Source organism: Lupinus angustifolius, chromosome LG15 (genome assembly GCF_001865875.1).
Source record: "Lupinus angustifolius cultivar Tanjil chromosome LG15, LupAngTanjil_v1.0, whole genome shotgun sequence".
Classification (NCBI taxonomy): Eukaryota; Viridiplantae; Streptophyta; class Magnoliopsida; order Fabales; family Fabaceae; genus Lupinus; species Lupinus angustifolius.
In genome coordinates, this window is record NC_032023.1 from 10778780 (window position 1) to 10797134 (window position 18355).

Sequence of the window (18355 nt, forward strand, 5' to 3'; positions counted from 1 at the left end):
CATTGATTTTATCCAGTTAACTAAACCTTTGCATAAACACCTACTTTTCAGGTTTAATATTTTTTTTATTTTGTAGAAAATATCTTTTTACAATTGGGTTATAAAATATATGAGGTAGATAGAATTAGGGGCTTGTTAAAATGGTAAGATTGCTTATCAAGAGACTTAAAGATTATGAGTTATCAAGTATCAGAAATAAATGTGTTCTTCCACATTTCTCATACCCACCACAGCTCCAAATAATATGGCAAATAACCTTATCATTATACTGATACTCACCTTATCATAAAGTTTATTGGGTGTGTACTTAGTCGCATTTTTAATGGGGTAGTAATAGTAAATCTAATAGTAATACTTTCTACCAGGACAACTATGAAAATGTTAAAATCTCAATTGAATGTTAATACTATCAACAATATAATTATAATTTCTCATTTTATTCTCTAACATATATCCCTTATCATAGAGAGTTAATCATTGTATAACACCTATTGAACACTAGCTATTTGCACATGCAATTATGCATATATACGCTCGTTTATTCATCTTTGAATTCTGTGACAGAATCTAATCATACTCAAATGAGTGTTATATGTTTTTACTAGCCAGCTCATCTATTAATTTTTCAAAAAGTCTAACCCATTCAAGAATATATAGGATAAAAATCGTAAAACTTATAATATTAAACATTACTTGGCAAAACCTTTTAACATAACCAAGTTTGGACCAGCTATTATTTTATGACAGGTAAATAATAAAAATAATCAAAAATATTTAATAATGTGCCAAAGCTCTGAAGATTCTGCAGATACACAGATACATACACAAAGCTAACTAGAGCAAGAAATGCATGGCAAGTCATGTCAAAAGAGAATAGCATCAACCTCTCATTTCGCAATAACGGTGAAATTAACTGTACCACCAACAGAATAACTGATACCACTAGAATCTACCAATACTTTAAAATAATTTACATGACATAAATTTCAATGTCTTTGATGTATGTGGTAGGATTGATATGTCTCAGAATTTGTGCATCATAAGTCCTTATAAGATTGTAAAAAATAAATCACATGGACAGGACAATATATATATGTAGAAAAGATAGTCTTATGTCCTTTTGGTTCTTCATCCATTAATTTTGCTGACCCTTTATTCATTCATCTTCATTGGTCACTTTATAAGTCCTTATAGCCACTAATTTTGTATAGCTTTGGTTTTTCTTGCTCATGCTTCAGAACTTTTTGGTTGATTCTAATTCTTGTCTAGAATTCCTTATCTAATGTAAAAGCTAAATCCTGAAAATGTAAAAAAGAAGAAGAGTCAGGGTTCAGGAAACATGTATTAGTAAATTGAAAATGATTATTATACACTATTAATTATACATGTATTAGCAAAACATGATACAATGAATTGTTATATGATTTTTACCCTTCTTTTTTTAGACCTCACTCTTGAAATAGGAATATATTATATAAAATAATATAGTATTTTGACAAAGTTATATAAAATAATCTTTGATCTATAAATTGTTTTTACACCGATAAATAGTTTACAGAATTTTTATTAAGAAAGTGTATCATGTAATAATTGATTACAAGTTTTGTTAATCATACTATACAGTAATTTTTATTTTGGGGGATGTTATTTAATTTTTTTATAACTAAAAATATCATCCCACCCGTTAATAAAATAAAATTTATATACTGTTGATAGGTGTAGAAATAATTTACAGATTTTTTAGAATGAATAAAAAATTGTATTGTATACTAGTTATATATATACATAAAGTTGGCTAATATATAGTTTTAATATATATGAGACAGGATGTGATAGCTTACAACTTGGTTGCACTTTTGTAGGGAAGCTTGCTGAATTTAATATTAATGAAAGGAACAAAAGTTGTTGCTAAATCCATATGGATGAAGAAACTTTTGTGGTTGCTCTTCTGCATCCCAAATACGAGTATTGGTTTCCTGAAAATGATGTTTTTTAATTATTTATTTATTATATGGAAATGATGTATTTGACAAAAAAGTAAAAGAAGAAATATCTTTATTTATTTAAATCAGTTATTGTTTACTCATTTTTTTTATACCTCAGAGAAGATATTTGGCGTCTGCCCATGAAAAAAAGTTGAAGCTGAATTGTCCAAAAGATAGTCATTAGTAGGAGTGGGAAAAATGCTTGTGGGGGTCATGGTGGTTATGACTTGATTGGTGCTGTTGAATTGTTGCATGGATAGTGATGCAATGCTATTTAATTTCTGAAAATTCAAAGAGATCAAGTTAATTTCATTATAATAGAGATCAAACATATGATATCCTACGTAAATAATAATGAATATTTAAAATTTTAATTAATATTATATATTTTTATTGACATGGAACAATATATCGGACATAATTACATACACAAGATATTTGGCCATTTGCTAGACTTATTAATTAATTTGAAGTACCAATTACATCTAGCACATGTTATGTAACTCACCTCTGGTCTAACCAAGATGGTGTCTGAGTCCATTGCTAAGTCATAGACCATGGGGTTTGCTGAAGCAAGTTTCAATGACAAAAACTGCATAAGGAAGCTTGTTAGTTTACACATGTGGTAAGTAATGGACAATTTTCAATAACCATAAGGAAAAAAAAAACAACTTATATATTGTTGATACCTCAACTTGATTTTGTAAAGATTGGACATAATTGATTATTTCATCCAACATAAGGGCCTTTCCAGTCACCTATTTATAAACATACCAAAATGAAGTTGTTAGAAGAGCTAAGAAGAAACATGCATACAAATGTCCCAATCAAAAAAACAAAAGAGACAATGAAATGAAGTTTTACCTTATCACACCCTGGCACAAGTCTTTGCAACATCTTCATCCTTTCACTTATTTTCTCTCTTCTAACCTGAAATTCATTTGTTTTTGTAAGATTTAGAATGAGACATTCAAGATAACTCTAGGGGCATTTTAGGAATTCTAGTACTGAAGTAGGAGAGTACATCTGATGTCCAAAAAATGTGTTCACTTCATGTATTACTGTTTATGATTAGTTGAAAAAATAAATTTAAATTAAAAGTTTAATAATTCAATATTTTTTTCACCGATTATTAACAGTGTCAAATAAAGTGATATACTTTTTTGTTACATGTTCCACCAAGTAGTTATGTAACAGATTAGGACAAGGGACCATAGATATAATTGTAGGTTGTTACAAAGTATCATATACCCTTTCAGCAAGGCTGTGGTTATCAGTTGCCTGACCCCTTCTTGCTCTGACATGGATATAGCCCTTTGGGGGCACTTCAGAACTTTTTTTCTGATCTTTCTTTTCTGCTTTTGGCTTCTCCACTCTTTTCACCTCACCATTGTTGTTATTCCTCTGCCTCTTGTTTTTCCCTTCTTTTACATCCTATAACAATACTCAAAATAAAGAGACCAAAATAGTTAAATTAATAACATAAACAATTTTTGGTTATAACATATCAATAAATTATATTATATAGTACTACTATCTATACTAATATGTTGAGAACATATACAAAACATACAACATAAATTGACAAAGCCAAAAAAGAAACCATTATAGCTCAATTTTACCTTTGATTGAGGCTTATACAAGGAATATGCACTTCTGGTTCTCCTCTTCTTAACCATAGGAGTCACCTTCTGAGTTACCTGTTCACCAATTTCAAGCTTGTCCACTACCATAGAAGACTGAGGGCTAATGTTTTTGGCAATAGAAGGTTCATTGTCACTAATGGTGATCTTGGAACTTTGATCATCACAGCTATTATCCTGATTTGTGACATCAAAAGAGGTTTGATGATGAAGGTTGAAATGAGGAGAGATAGTGTTTATATTATTGGAGAAAAATGGTAATGATTCAACAAGAAAAGGGTGGTATTGGTATGAATAAGAAGCCATATTATATGAGAGATGTGAGTTTGATTATGCAAGTTGTGATAGCAGTGAGGACTAAGGAAAAGTTGGTCTATGACAAAAACTAAAAGGACATGGTCTCTATATATAAAGCTCTAGGTACACAAAATAAAATACTGAAATCTTAAGCAACTACTCATGTAGTACATTTTGGAAATAGATCACTTGTCTTAAATAAAGTTTTATTATCCAAATCAAACTAATTAAAATGTTACTTTTTGTTTTTAAGATTTTATTTTATTCATTTGATAATATGTGAGAGAATAAAATACCGTTTAGAACAAATGATCATGTCTATACATTTCTCTGGTATGATCCATATTACTTGTTACACATATAATACCTGAATAATTACATTGTGATATATAAATAAATTTGATATACAATACATACATAGAAAGAACCCAATATATAATACACTATAAGATAAATTTGAGATGCAATACATAGAATAGAATAAATGATAGTATTATGTATTCTAATATGATAAACTCAACTTTTATCTCTCACATCAGTGATAATAGTAATTGCTGCCCAAACCAATGATGATAAGCAAAAATATTTAATTGACTTTTTGGGTAGTTTGGTGGTGACTAGTTATGTGCTTTACAATAACATATTAAAATAGCATGAAATTCAAAGATTAATTATAAGATCTGTGAGACAAACATAGATTTTTATGCAATCATTTATATCTTCTAATTGTCCATGCCCAAAAAAATCAGAGTTAACATGGAATGTTTTTCTTGACAAATGCGGTAAAGTGAGAAAAAAAGATAGACATGGATTAAAAGGCTTCACAAATCTTTAACCACTTGGACAAAAGGAAAATAATTAAGATAATTATTTTACTAGGTTTTAAATTGTGATCTATCCAGCTCATTCAGTTCCTGGTATGAAGTATTGGAATTCTGCTGTAGCTGATGCGTCGTCACTTTTAGATATGGAGCTTCCTTAATTTTGTCTTTTTTTTCTTTTCTGATGTACCAAGAAAAATTGTGATATAACCCAAACAATTGGCAATTAAAAACTAAAAGTTAATGAACCAACCAACAATTTTACATTGTATCTACTATCTAGGAACAAAAAAAGCAACCAGGAGCCTGAACATGCAAGTAAGAATGTTCCATAATGTATAATTGTTATTTCTTGCTACAGTACATTTTTTTTTGTTGCTATGTATAGTTTTATTGCAATAATTATGTAAAATCTTTGAAATAAAATTGGTTAACTGGGTAAAAAATAATTCTACTTACATTAACACAAATCACAAGAAATTGGGGCATACCTTAGTTGGTAATTTGCATTCTTTCGGTAATAATAAAAAATAACAAAAAAACCCTCAAAAAATCTTAAGGTATGTTTAGATGATGATTTAAATTGGGTAGATTTGAACGATGTCGTAAGGATAGGACTGGGCATTCTAATCGGTTCGATCCTTAACCGAACTTGAAAATAATTATAATTTGTATTTTGATCTGATCATATTAAAGTGCAATAACTCGGGAAGTGAACCACATAAATAAACGGAACATTACTCTAAATTTTGTTATATTTCGGTTCAAAAAGGACGGACAAATGTTACTTAAATATAATTATACATAATTGCTAATTATAAATTTTTTTATATAATTATAAATAATTATTAATTATATATGACATTATCTTGTCCGACCAAACAATTTAACTAGTTAAACCAATTAAAACTAATAGGAGACTTCTTTCAATTTCATTTCCGACCTGAAGTTCATACCATTGAATTTTACATGCTCAAAATTCATTTAATGCTCTCTTTGATTGAGGGAAGAAAATAGGAGAGAAGATAAGAAGAAAGAGTTAGAGAAGAGATAAAGTAATGAAAAAGAGAGTAGATTTTGAGAGTTGTTTGGTATAAGAAAAAGAGAAGAGAAAGAAAAGTGATATTTATTGTATAGACTATAATACCATTGCCATATTAACTTTAACATTAAATTATAATTTAAAAATAATTTTAATGCTAAAATTAATAAATACACATTTTTAAAATTACTTTGAAATTTAATTAAAACAATAGCTACACATTAAATACTAGTTTTTAAAAACATATGCAAAATTAAGTGTTTTTCCAATTTAATGTGTTATTATAATTTTTTGAAAATGAGAACAAAATTGTCATTTACCAAATGCAAACTCTTCTTCCTCACTTTCTCTCCTAATGTGAGGAGAAGAAAATTATGGTGGGACCCACCATAATTTCATCTCTCTTCTTCTCTTTAACCAAACAAGAGAGAAATAAAAACTCTTTCTTATTTTTTCTCTCATCTTCTTTCCACTCAAAATTACCTCAATTAAAGGAAGGCTAAAGCTCCGTATAGTCTTAATAAAATGATGTGCCAAAGTGATATTAATTCTACACCTAAAGGATGTAGGGTCGGGTTAAATAGTAATTTTATTGAAATAAGAAAATTAAATCACACCATAGTTACTCGCTTTAAAGTTCCAATCTAGATTTATTAAAAACATTGAACTAATAAAGCAATAATCTGTAATGAGGGACCCACATGCACATGCAAATGGAGGGAATAATTCTGTTAGAATTGATCCGGATATTGCGGTGCCAAGAAAAGGAATGAGGAAGCGCATGATGAGTACAAGGCTAAAGGAATACGTGCCTGCCTGATTTAGTATATAGTAATGAAGGAGAGTAGTTTTATGATTAAGCATGTAATGAGAATTATCTCTCTTCTATTCTTCTTCCAAAACTCTATTCTGTTTTACATCACTACTGTACCCTCACTTTCCTTCTATAGCATATTCTGGAAGTGACTATAATACCATACATCCAAGTACTATTATCCATTATTGTATTTACTTCATTACAATTGGTGCTTTCATCTCACCATGGCAGAAAATACCAGAATGAAGGAGCTCAGTTCTGACGTCAAGCGCAATGCTGAAGCAATTGAAAAATTATACAGTGATTTCCATCAGCAGCTGGATCGATTAGAACTTGCAAACTCCACTCGTTTTGAACGTTTGGAAGCGATGCAGATGAACACCGACAACCAATTTTCGCAGATCAACAGTGCGCTTGAGTTATTGCTGAATCAGAGTTCCCAGAAATCTCCCCATGGTGCCGACAGCTCACACAAACAAGCCTTTCAGGTGAGAAACATTAAACTGGAATTTCCACGTTTTGATGGCAATGATGTGTTACAATGGATCTTTCGTGCGGAACAATTCTTTGATTATTATGGTACGCTGGATCCGGATCGGTTAACCATAGCTTCAGTGCATTTAGACAAGGACGTAGTCCCTTGGTTCCAGATGATGCAACGTTCCCAACCCTTCCATTCTTGGGTCGAATTCACACGGGCCCTCGAATTGGACTTTGGACCATCGATCTATGAATGCCCAAGAGCAACACTATTCAAATTAACTCAATCTGGGACTGTAGCTGATTATTATCTGCAATTTACTTCTCTAGCTAACAAAGTTTATGGCTTGAGTAATGATGCTCTCATAGATTGTTTCATTAGTGGGTTAATTCCAGAGATCCGAAGAGATGTGATGATTCACACACCCATTTCAATTGTTAAAGCTGTGTCACTTGCCAAAGTTTATGAAGAAAAATATTCCTCAACCATTAAGCCACATACAACCCCCTCTGCCAATTCGTATACCCACAGAGCACCCTTCAATTCAAATCCAACAGCCACTTACCAAAAAACACCCAACACTCCTCTCCTTCCAACCCCACCAACAAGACCTATGCACCCCAACCAAAGAAACCCAAACATTAAACGAATTTCCCCAGCTGAAATGCAATTAAGAAGAGAAAAGGGTCTATGTTATTGGTGCGATGATAAATTTTCCCTAACCCATAAGTGCCCAAATCGCCAAGTCATGATGTTGCAATTTGATCATTGTGAAGATGATATCCCACCCAATCTTAACTCACCCCAACTAGATATCACCTCCCCTGACCCTGACCCTACTACAAATGACCACCATCTGTCTCTAAATGCGATGAAATGAACCAGTAGTACGGGCATCCTACGATTCACGGGCCATATTGGACACATCGGTGCTCAGGTCTTAGTCGATGGTGGTAGTTCAGACAATTTTCTTCACCCAAGGATTGCTGAATTTCTAAAATTGCCCGTTGAGCCAGGACCGGGTTTAAAAGTTTTGGTGGGAAATGGCCAAACTATGACTGCAGAGGGCATGATTCCGCAATTGTCACTCACAGTACAAGGACATGAATTGATACTACCAGTATTGTTACTACCTGTGGCAGGTGCAGATATTATTTTGGGTGCCTCTTGGCTGGCTACATTAGGCCCACATGTGGCTGATTATGCAACTTTGACTTTAAAATTTTTCTGCAAAGGAAATTTTGTGACATTACAAGGTGAAAGAAGCACAACACCTAGGCAGACACAGTTTCATCATTGTAAAAGGCTAGCCCACACGGCTGCTATAGCTGAATCTTTTACAATTCAATTACTTTCCCTACATGCGGTGGATGATGCCATGAAAGACCTACCACAGAATCTAGTTCCTGAGATTTCTCAGTTATTGCACACATACAGTTCAGTTTTTCAAACTCCCCAATCTCTACCACCTCCTCGCAGCCAAAATCATGCTATTCCACTATTGGAAGGTACTACGCCTGTCAAAACCAAGCCATATCGCTATCCTCATAGCCAGAAAGAACAAATCGAGAAGATGGTACATGAAATGCTAGACCAAGGTATTATACAACCTAGTACCAGTCCTTTCTCTTCACCAATTCTACTTGTGAAGAAGAAAGATGGTAGCTGGAGATTTTGCACGGACTATCGAGCTTTAAATGCTGTCACCATAAAAGACAGTTTTCCTATACCAACTGTAGATGAATTGTTGGATGAGCTATATGGTGCCAAATTTTTTTCAAAGCTCGACTTAAGGTCGGGGTATCATCAGATCTTGGTGCAATCAGAAGATAGGCCTAAAACGGCTTTTCGAACCCACCATGGACACTATGAATGGTTAGTCATGCCTTTTGGATTAACCAATGCTCCAGCAACTTTTCAGAATTTGATGAATCATGTTTTTCAGGAGGCTTTGAGAAAATATGTGCTGGTTTTTTTTTATGATATACTCATCTATAGTCTGACTTGGCATGACCACTTGACTCATTTGGAAAATGTGCTACGGGTTCTTCAACAACATGTGTTGTTTGCCAAATTATCCAAGTGTTCATTTGGTGTGCTAGAAATTGAATATTTGGGTCACATGGTTTCTGGACAAGGTGTCTCTATGGTTAACAGCAAGATTCAGGCAATCCTTGATTGGCCAGCACCAACAAATGTGAAACAATTAAGAGGATTCTTGGGTCTCACAGGATACTATAGACGTTTTATCAAAGCTTATGCCAACATTGCTACTCCTCTAACTGAATTACTCAAGAAGGATGGTTATGTGTGGACTGAGGCCACGGACACAACATTCAAATCACTCAAGGCAGCCATGACAACAGCACCTGTTCTGGGGCTACCAAACTTCAAACAACCATTTATCTTAGAAACCGATGCCTCGGGGGTTGGCATAGGTGCAGTGTTACACCAGAGTGGTCATCCAATTGCCTATTTTTCCAAGAAACTTGCACCACGCACTCAACAAAAGTCTGCTTATTTTAGAGAAATGTTGGCCATAGCTGAAGCAATTGCGAAGTTCCGACACTATCTATTGGGTCATAGATTTATTATTCGCACTGATCAGCAAAGCTTAAGAAGTTTAATGGAGCAAAGCTTGCACACCCCAGAACAACAAAAGTGGCTCCATAGGTTCTTAGACTACGATTTCACCATTGAGTATAAGCCAGGAAAAGATAACTTGGCTGCTGATGCACTCTCTCGAGTATTGTTTTTGTCATGGTCTGAGCCTCAAAATTCATTGGTGGCCGAGTTAAAAACAGCTCTGCACAAAGATCCTAAATTGCAAGTCGTTATACAACAATGTGCTGAGAAACCACAATTGCACCCAAATTACTCCGTGAAGGGTGAATTGTTATATTGGAAACACAGACTTGTGGTGCCTAAGGATGGGGATCTTATACAACACCTCTTACGAGAGTTTCATAGTTCGCCAATAGGGGGTCATTCTGGAATTACTAGAACATTGGCACGAGTATCTCAACAATTTTATTGGTCGGAGATGAAGCGAGATGTGCAGAATTTTGTTCAAACTTGTGCCATTTGTCAGCAAGCCAAGGTTTTACATAGTAAACCAGCAGGTTTACTGTAGCCCTTGCCTATTCCTTCGCAAGTTTGGGAGGACATAGCAATGGACTTCATAACCGGCCTACCAAATTCTTTTGGGTGCAATACTATATTAGTGGTAGTGGACCGTTTGTCAAAATATGCCCATTTTATTGCACTTAAGGGAGACTACACTAGCAAATCTGTTGCAGAGTTATTCATGACCCATGTTGTTAAGTTGCATGGCATGCCGAAGTCAATAGTGTCTGACCGGGATAAAGTCTTTACAAGCAAATTCTGGAAACATTTGTTTCAACTGCACGGTACCACCTTAGCCATGAGTTCCGCATACCATCCACAATCAGATGGTCAGTCTGAGGTAGTCAACAAGAGTGTGGAAATGTTTCTCCGCTGCTTCACTTTTAACAATCCAAAGGCTTGGTACAAGGCTTTGAGCTGGGCTGAATTTTGGTACAACACCTCATTCCATACTAGTATCGGCATGACACCATTCAAAGCATTATATGGGAGAGATCCACCCGACTTAGTCCGCTATATTCCACACGCTTCAGATTCTGTCACGCTGCAGGAAATGTTGCTCAGTAGGGATACCATATTACAGCAGTTGAAACAACACTTGGCAAGAGCTCAAAATTACATGAAAAATCAAGCGGACATGAAAAGAATAGATATGTCCTTGGAAGTGGGAGATTTGGTCTTAGTCAAGCTCCAACCTTATCGACAACATTCTGTTTCCTTGAGCAGAAATCAGAAGCTGAGTATGAGGTACTTTGGACCATTTCCGGTTGTGGCCAAAATAGGTAGTGTAGCCTACAAGTTACAACTACCAGAGGAGGCTCAAATACACCCTGTTTTTCACATTTCTCAATTGAAGCCATTCAAAGGAGTTCCACAGGATCAATACATGCCCTTGCCACTTACAACAACCACTACTGGCCCACTACTTGCACCCCATGCCATTCTGCAAACCAGATCCATTAAGCAAGATTCACATATCGTGCCCCAGGTGCTTGTGCAGTGGGAAAACACTACCCCAGCTGAAGCCACATGGGAGAATTTCACTGAAATGATAGACTGTTTTCCCAATTTCAACCTTGAGGACAAGGTTGTCATAGATAGGGAGGGTATTGTAATGAGGGACCCACATGCACATGCAAATGGAGGGAATAATTCTGTTAGAATTGATCCGGATATTGCGGTGCCAAGAAAAGGAATGAGGAAGCGCATGATGAGTACAAGGCTAAAGGAATACGTGCCTGCCTGATTTAGTATATAGTAATGAAGGAGAGTAGTTTTATGATTAAGCATGTAATGAGAATTATCTCTCTTCTATTCTTCTTCCAAAACTCTATTATGTTTTACATCACTACTGTACCCTCACTTTCCTTCTATAGCATATTCTGGAAGTGACTATAATACCATACATCCAAGTACTATTATCCATTATTGTATTTACTTCATTACATAATCTATAATGGGCGAAAGCTGAGTGAGAAAGACAAGGGGCATGGCACTGGGCTGAATGAGTTGGATCGAATACGCTAGGAATCCATTGTCCTATCTTTTTAACATTGGTTTTATAAAATAATATGAGAAAAATAAAATAGTACTTGATATTGTATAATAGAAGTTGGAAATTTCAAATAAAGGAAAATGTGGTGGTCCTATTAAACACTCCTAGTTTGGCTGTTTTTCTTTCAAAATCTCTCCTAAAAATTATAGGAATGACATCTTTAGAAATAGGTAGATTATTCTAAAACTTGTTTATTTAGTGGTTAGTATTTTTGAAATGGTTTTGAATAATGTTATATACCCGTACTAAATTTTTATAATTACAATAAAAATAATAAGGTAATATATATTATTTGTAAATCGATCATTAATAAATAAAATATCTCTATCAGTGGCGGATCATGATCCTAAGTTTAGAGGGGGCAACAACATTTAATTACAATTTATAATTAAATTAATTTACAAAAATAATATAAAAATAAAAAAATATTTTTTTTAAAGTTCGAAAATAACAAATTAATATTAAATAACGTTAATTAACAACTAAATATGTTAAAGAAAAATGTATATTTAAAATGTTATTTTCGTTCTTTTAAAGACTACTTATATTCATCATTCATTGAATTAGAGGTAAAAGGTCATGTTACTTTCTCTTCAATATAAATCATTATGTTGTCGACAAAAAATTATCTTCCATCTGACTACGTAATATTGTTTTGATTATCTTCATTGCTAAAAATGATATTTTAGTAATAGTTGTAGAAATTAGAATAGTTAAAATAAGATAAATAATTCAATCAAACAAGTATTATGATTCTATCTTCATCGTTTTTGTAAAAGCTACACTTAAGTCAGAGATGATTGGGATGTTCTTCAAATTGAATGACCGACATCATGAAATCCATAACATATAATTTGTACATAAATATATTTAAGTTATTAACATTAAATATTTTATAGACATTGTTAGGATTCAAACTAGTGTTGAGAAAGTAAAGTAAATAGTTTAATGAAGAGATAAAATGAATAACTAGTAATATATGAATTTTATATACTATTAGTTCATCATCCACTATTAATTTTTAATCATTATTGACTCTTTAAAAAAGTAATACAAATCAATGGAGAATACATTACATAAATATTATACACTTTAATAAATTTGCTAATATTTAAAAAACAAATTAAAAATTCAGGGGGGGCAGTTGCCCCCACCTGCTCCTTCAATAATCCGCGACTGATCTCTATGTAACATATATCATCTTTTTATAGTAGAAAATGTAATAGAAGGATATATGATAATTTTATAAATGAGAGGATGAAATTGGAGGATTTAGGAAAGAATAAAATGTCACATTCAGCTCATTGGAAATGCCATAAATTTAGCATTCAATCAGTTGAATATAAGCCACGACTTTGACTCTTGTAATATTGGTTTAAGTGGACTTCTTGCTTTTCCTCATAGCAACTCACAATTTGGACTGAACCACTTTTTTCCCTCTCAATGGTTGATGTTGTAAACTTACATCCATTGCTGGATGAGTTAATAAAATCATTATTGACTCATACAAGTGGAAAGTTAAATGTTTTAGTTTTATTAATGTATTGTAGATTTACGATGTTGATATAGTGATGTACGATTCTACTATAAATTTTCAGAATGATTATAAGGATATGATTTTGTTTCCCGATTAATAGCGATATTTATTGAGAGACAGTGACCACTCCAAAAGAGATTAGTTTATTAGCAATATAGAATTAGAGATATTATTAGTAGTACCAAAAAAATGTATTATAGTTTCCATAAAGTGTATACATTATTGACAAAATTAATATTTATTTTTCAATTGCACAAACTTTTGTACAACACAAGTTTATCTTTTATTTTTCAATTGCTAAATAAATATTTATAGTTGATAATGCTTTCCTAAACTTTAGGATAAAGCCATTTTGTGTTTTAACTTCAAAAATAGGATGGAGGATTGGGTTGTTTGAGTTTGTTATCAAGGTTAGTAGAATGTTTGTAAATTATAATTATCTATTATTCAAGTATTATAAATGTATTAGTTGGCTGATGAATAAAATTAGAATTGTTTGGTTACATTCTCTATCTCTTATTGGTTAGTCCTGCTCCTCTATCATCTCAATTTCCCAAATTATAAAAACCAACGACCGCTTATGATTACCTCAATGAATCACGAATAAAGTTGGAGACAATGCTTTGGGGTTAAATCTTTAAAGTTGATTTCAGAGTATTTATGAGTTTAAAACATGTTTTTGAAAGTCTTAGAAGGGAAAATCAGTTGTTAAACTTGATGTAACTCTCCTAGAGTATCCATTGATTCCAAGAGTAAGAGAAGTCATGAAGGTCCTATGACTAGGGCCAAAGCCAAATCAACAACATTGAAGGTCACAAAAGGCTCAATTGGCCCTCGAGATTACACGAAGGAAAGACATTTATGTCCTTAGGATCTATTTTAAACTTAGGTTATTTTTATTGTTATGAATAAATGAGAATTCATTCTCATGTAGACTTAGAAATTTATTTTATCTTAGGAGTTCTTTATTTAATATCAAAGTATGTTAGTATCTAATTCATGTAAGATGGGGTTGGAATTTTATTTGTATCATGGTCTATTAGTGGCGAAGTAGCTCACCTACACTAAAGGATTCATCCAGGCACAACTAGGACAAGGTAGCATGGCTAGGTGCATCATTGGCTCACGGCTACAACTCTTGAACAAGGCCAAGGACAAGACATGACATGGCTCAAGCTAGGAATGACAAGATGGTTCAGCTAGGACTCTATCTCTAAGGATAATCTCAATTCAACAAGGAGATAAGACAATGGATAAATTGATTAAATCAAAGGAGATAAAGTTAAGAGGTTGAGCAGCTACAATCAAGGATCAAGTAAAGATAGATTTGTTTTAACCAACAACTTAGCCAAACATTATCTTTTTAATAAACCAATGAGCTTGGATTAGATCTTATCTATTTGATAATTTAGGATTTAAATTTCATTGTCTTCACATTATCTTAGGATTAGTTAGGATTTTCGTTTGCATTTTAGATTTGATTAAACAGGATATTATCTTTTAGTATTCAAAGATAATTAGGATTTTATCTTTAGACTTATATTTACTTTATTTCAGCCAAAGCATATTGCTTATTTATAGCTTTGACTTATTCATTAATAAAGCAAGTTTAATTTTGAGAAAACTTTGTCTTTATTTTAGTTGAGAGAATTCTCCTAAAAACCTCAGTGTTGGCTGTGGCCACCATTGTTGAATTATTATCAAGCTTCCTAGCTTGTGGCGAATAACATTAGCTTATCAAGCATTTTTGCTTGTGACGCTTCCCCCTTCTAATCTTTTTCATTCCCCTCACCAAAGCAACCCCAAATTCCCCATAACTCACCAAAACCGAATTACAACTTAAAAAGCTCAAGACTTCAAGTTAAAACGATCATAATTCTAAGACAGCCCCTTTGAGGTTGTCATCAAAACTAGCCAACAAATGGAGTTTTGATGAGCTAACAATGCAGCAAATTCTAGGAACTTTTCTTTGTCAAATTAGTTGAGTGGGAGTAATCTTGTTTTGTGAAATTGCCCATTCTAGTTGAGTGAGTCTGATTTTGCTGAGCCAACTGATGGATCTGAAATCTTATGTCTCGTCCCCACTAAGTGAGATTTGCATGAATGAAATTAGAAATATTTGTGTTTTTTTTAAAGACTAAATAAAATTAAATAAAAGACTAGGCTAAGATCTTCTCATATATTAGAGGATTTAGTAGCGTTAAATAGACTAATATGTATACTTAAAAAACATTAATGATACAAAATTTAAATTATTTTTAAATAAATTATAGAATTCAGTTTGTGTAAAAATGAGTCGGCATTCTCAAAGAGAAAAACTCTAAAAAATCAAAGAAAAATAGACTGTAACAACACTTATATCTTTATTTATAATAAGAAATGACATATTTACCCATAGAAATAAAAATCACAATTTCCCTTTCTCCTTCATAAGATCCGTAAAAAAATGAACGGAGATCTTCTTTACCATTATTTATCTATTTCTATATACCAAATCAATAAAATTATGTCAACTAATAAAATTATTCTAATAAATGTTTTTATCATCTAATCAAAAACCAATAACTATTATTTGTTAGCATCATGTTATTGACATGGTACAAAGAGATAGAGAAATAATGGTATAAAAGATCTCCATTAAAAATATCCAACAAGGGAGAGGGACTCCCCATCCCAAAGGCTATTGGTGTTGAAAGGAAAGAAAGAAAGATTTTAATTGACTAAGACAATAGGTAATCGATTATCGGAAACTGATAGAAGATAGTTGGAATTAAATAATACTTCACACCATTTTTAGTTTAGGCACAATGCCTTTTATAACAGAAATAACAGTCAGTTTAATCAATTATTCAAACTATTAATCGATTAATAAAAATAGCTACATGAATTATACTATTCTCAATAATTGAGAGCTATTCTTCTCCTCCCTTTAGGTCCTTTTATTCTCATTCTCCCCTTGGTGTCCTTAGAGCTTTGGGCTCCATTGATATGTGTTATTTATTCTTGGTTGGGGAGGAGACACGTCAAGCTTTACTTTGCATTACTTTTTAAGAGAGCACATCTGTTGTACCACAAAGTGTACCACTCCATGTGATTGGTTGTAAAAAAAAAATAATGGTTAAGTATTTTTCTAACCAATCATAAATAATGGCACATGGAGTGCTACACTTTTATGAGACAGCAGATGTTCACCAACTTTTTACCACCATCAGTTTATTTGTGATGCATTTCTTTCTAGGGTATACATATGTTGTTTCACACTTTGTACCACTCCATGTGCCATGAGTTTATGATTGGTCAGAAAAAATATATTTAAGTTAAAATTTAATTATTAAGTATTTTTCTGATCAATCACAAGCGCATGACACATGGAGTGGCATAAAGTGTGGGACAACAGATGTGCTCCCTTCTTTCTACTTTATGATGCTTCCTATGTTTCAACTCTACTCTACCTCTTGCACTTTCCAAACACAACAACATACAAAAATATCCTTATTTTATCCAAGCCATATTGAGCACATTATATAAGTATTCTCTGATCATATTAGTTTGGATCACATACTTCACAAAACAAACTACAGCTGCATTATTTCCCATCTCCAATGATCCTCAACTCCAATTTTGCATGTTTTATATAAAGTTTTCCTAAACTTTCCAAAAGTGGTCTACCGAAAGTAATTTGCTTCTCCGGTCTCTACTACTATAATCATATATTATTTTATGATTATGTTCCACTAAACTAACATTAATTGCTTATGTTATGTCTAAACATTCTCATTTTTAAAGGTTATCCTCTTGAGCTTTGTTTGGGAGTTACGAGGGAAATGGAATGAGAGGAATCAAAGGGTTAGGAATGAGGAGGAAGGGAAGAAAAAGGAAGGAAATCATCTCCCTTGTTTGGGAGTATGAAATTTAGATAAGGTAGTGTAAACTAATTATAATATAAGAATATTTTTTCCATTTAAAATGTAATTAACAATGAGAAATATATAATTATATAATATTACTAAAAATATTTAGCTACTTTGACATTTTATCTCTTGAAAATCACCAAATTGGGGGAACATTAAACGAGATGAAGATCTCATTCACCCAACTCTCAAACAAGATGACGACTTTCCAAAGTCATCTATTCCCTTCCATTCCCTTCTCCTCCAGAACTTGATATGAACCTCAAAGAGCCTAATCTTGATCTTGGTGGTCTTGAAGGCATAAATGGTCATATGAGTAGGGCTCGGCGCCCAAGGGGGTGTAAAGATGCTCACTAGCATCTTGGTCCATGGCTCTGACCGAGCCAAGGTTGGACCAGGCCATGCGCAAGACTCAGGCCACGGGTCTGGGCAAGGCGCCAAAAATGGCTCTAGCACGGAGCCAGACACATCAGGCTCAATTCCTGACCGAGACAACTCTGACCGAGTTGGGGACTTTGGTGCACCCAGTGTTGCACCAGGCGCTGGGCCAAACTGGTCTAGCCAGGAAATCTGATCGAGGCGCATGCGCCTAGCGTGCCGTATCAGGCACTGGGCGTTAGCCTGACTGAGTCAGGCCTAGCCAATTTAATTAGTATTGAGTCATTTTAATTTTTATAATAAATGTGTGAGCTAACTTTTGTCCAACACTTAGTTTAATTAATTTAAGCATGTTTGTAATAAATCTGCCCATAAAAATTGATCAGAAGGAAATTTGACTCGTGAGTGGTTAAGACAAGCCTAAAAGTGTAACCGACACTTTAATGCTTGGACCAACTTAATATTTTCGTGAACCAAACTCATTCTAACTTTGTCTAATATTATTTGGCAGGTAAATAAAGTCTATTGTAGCCGTTGGAAGGAAATGGCTTGAGGGAATCTTTAAGGTGATCGTGGAGAGGCTTAATGGAGCTTAAACACTATGTTTGGACCGTTGGAGCTAAATCCACATGAGCATAATTCATTCAGAGGCATCCTAAGTTAATTCCAGAGCCGTTGGAGCAAAGTTGCTCGTGTGGAATTTGCATATGACCGTTTGAGACCTTAATGGTGCATTAATGGTGCTTTATGCCCATAACTTAG

At 33.4% G+C, this 18355-nt stretch overlaps 1 protein-coding gene across 3 annotated transcripts; it reads right to left on the reverse strand.

Annotated features, from left to right (window-relative positions):
• On the reverse strand, positions 872-4023 carry LOC109327465 (transcription factor bHLH137-like). 3 transcript variants are annotated; one of them, XM_019560619.1, is made up of 8 exons: positions 3608-4023; positions 3237-3419; positions 2850-2915; positions 2675-2743; positions 2494-2577; positions 2099-2266; positions 1842-1976; positions 872-1291 (listed from the first exon to the last, which is right to left on the reverse strand). In XM_019560619.1, exons 1-7 carry the CDS (start codon positions 3932-3934, stop codon positions 1884-1886), a joined length of 990 nt encoding a protein of 329 aa, XP_019416164.1. In that variant the 5' UTR covers positions 3935-4023; the 3' UTR covers positions 872-1291; positions 1842-1883. The 3 variants fall into 3 exon arrangements, with proteins under 3 accessions (XP_019416164.1, XP_019416163.1, XP_019416165.1); XM_019560618.1 differs by having other exon boundaries at positions 872-1298; positions 3608-4022; XM_019560620.1 differs by lacking the exon at positions 1842-1976 and having other exon boundaries at positions 872-1298; positions 3608-4022.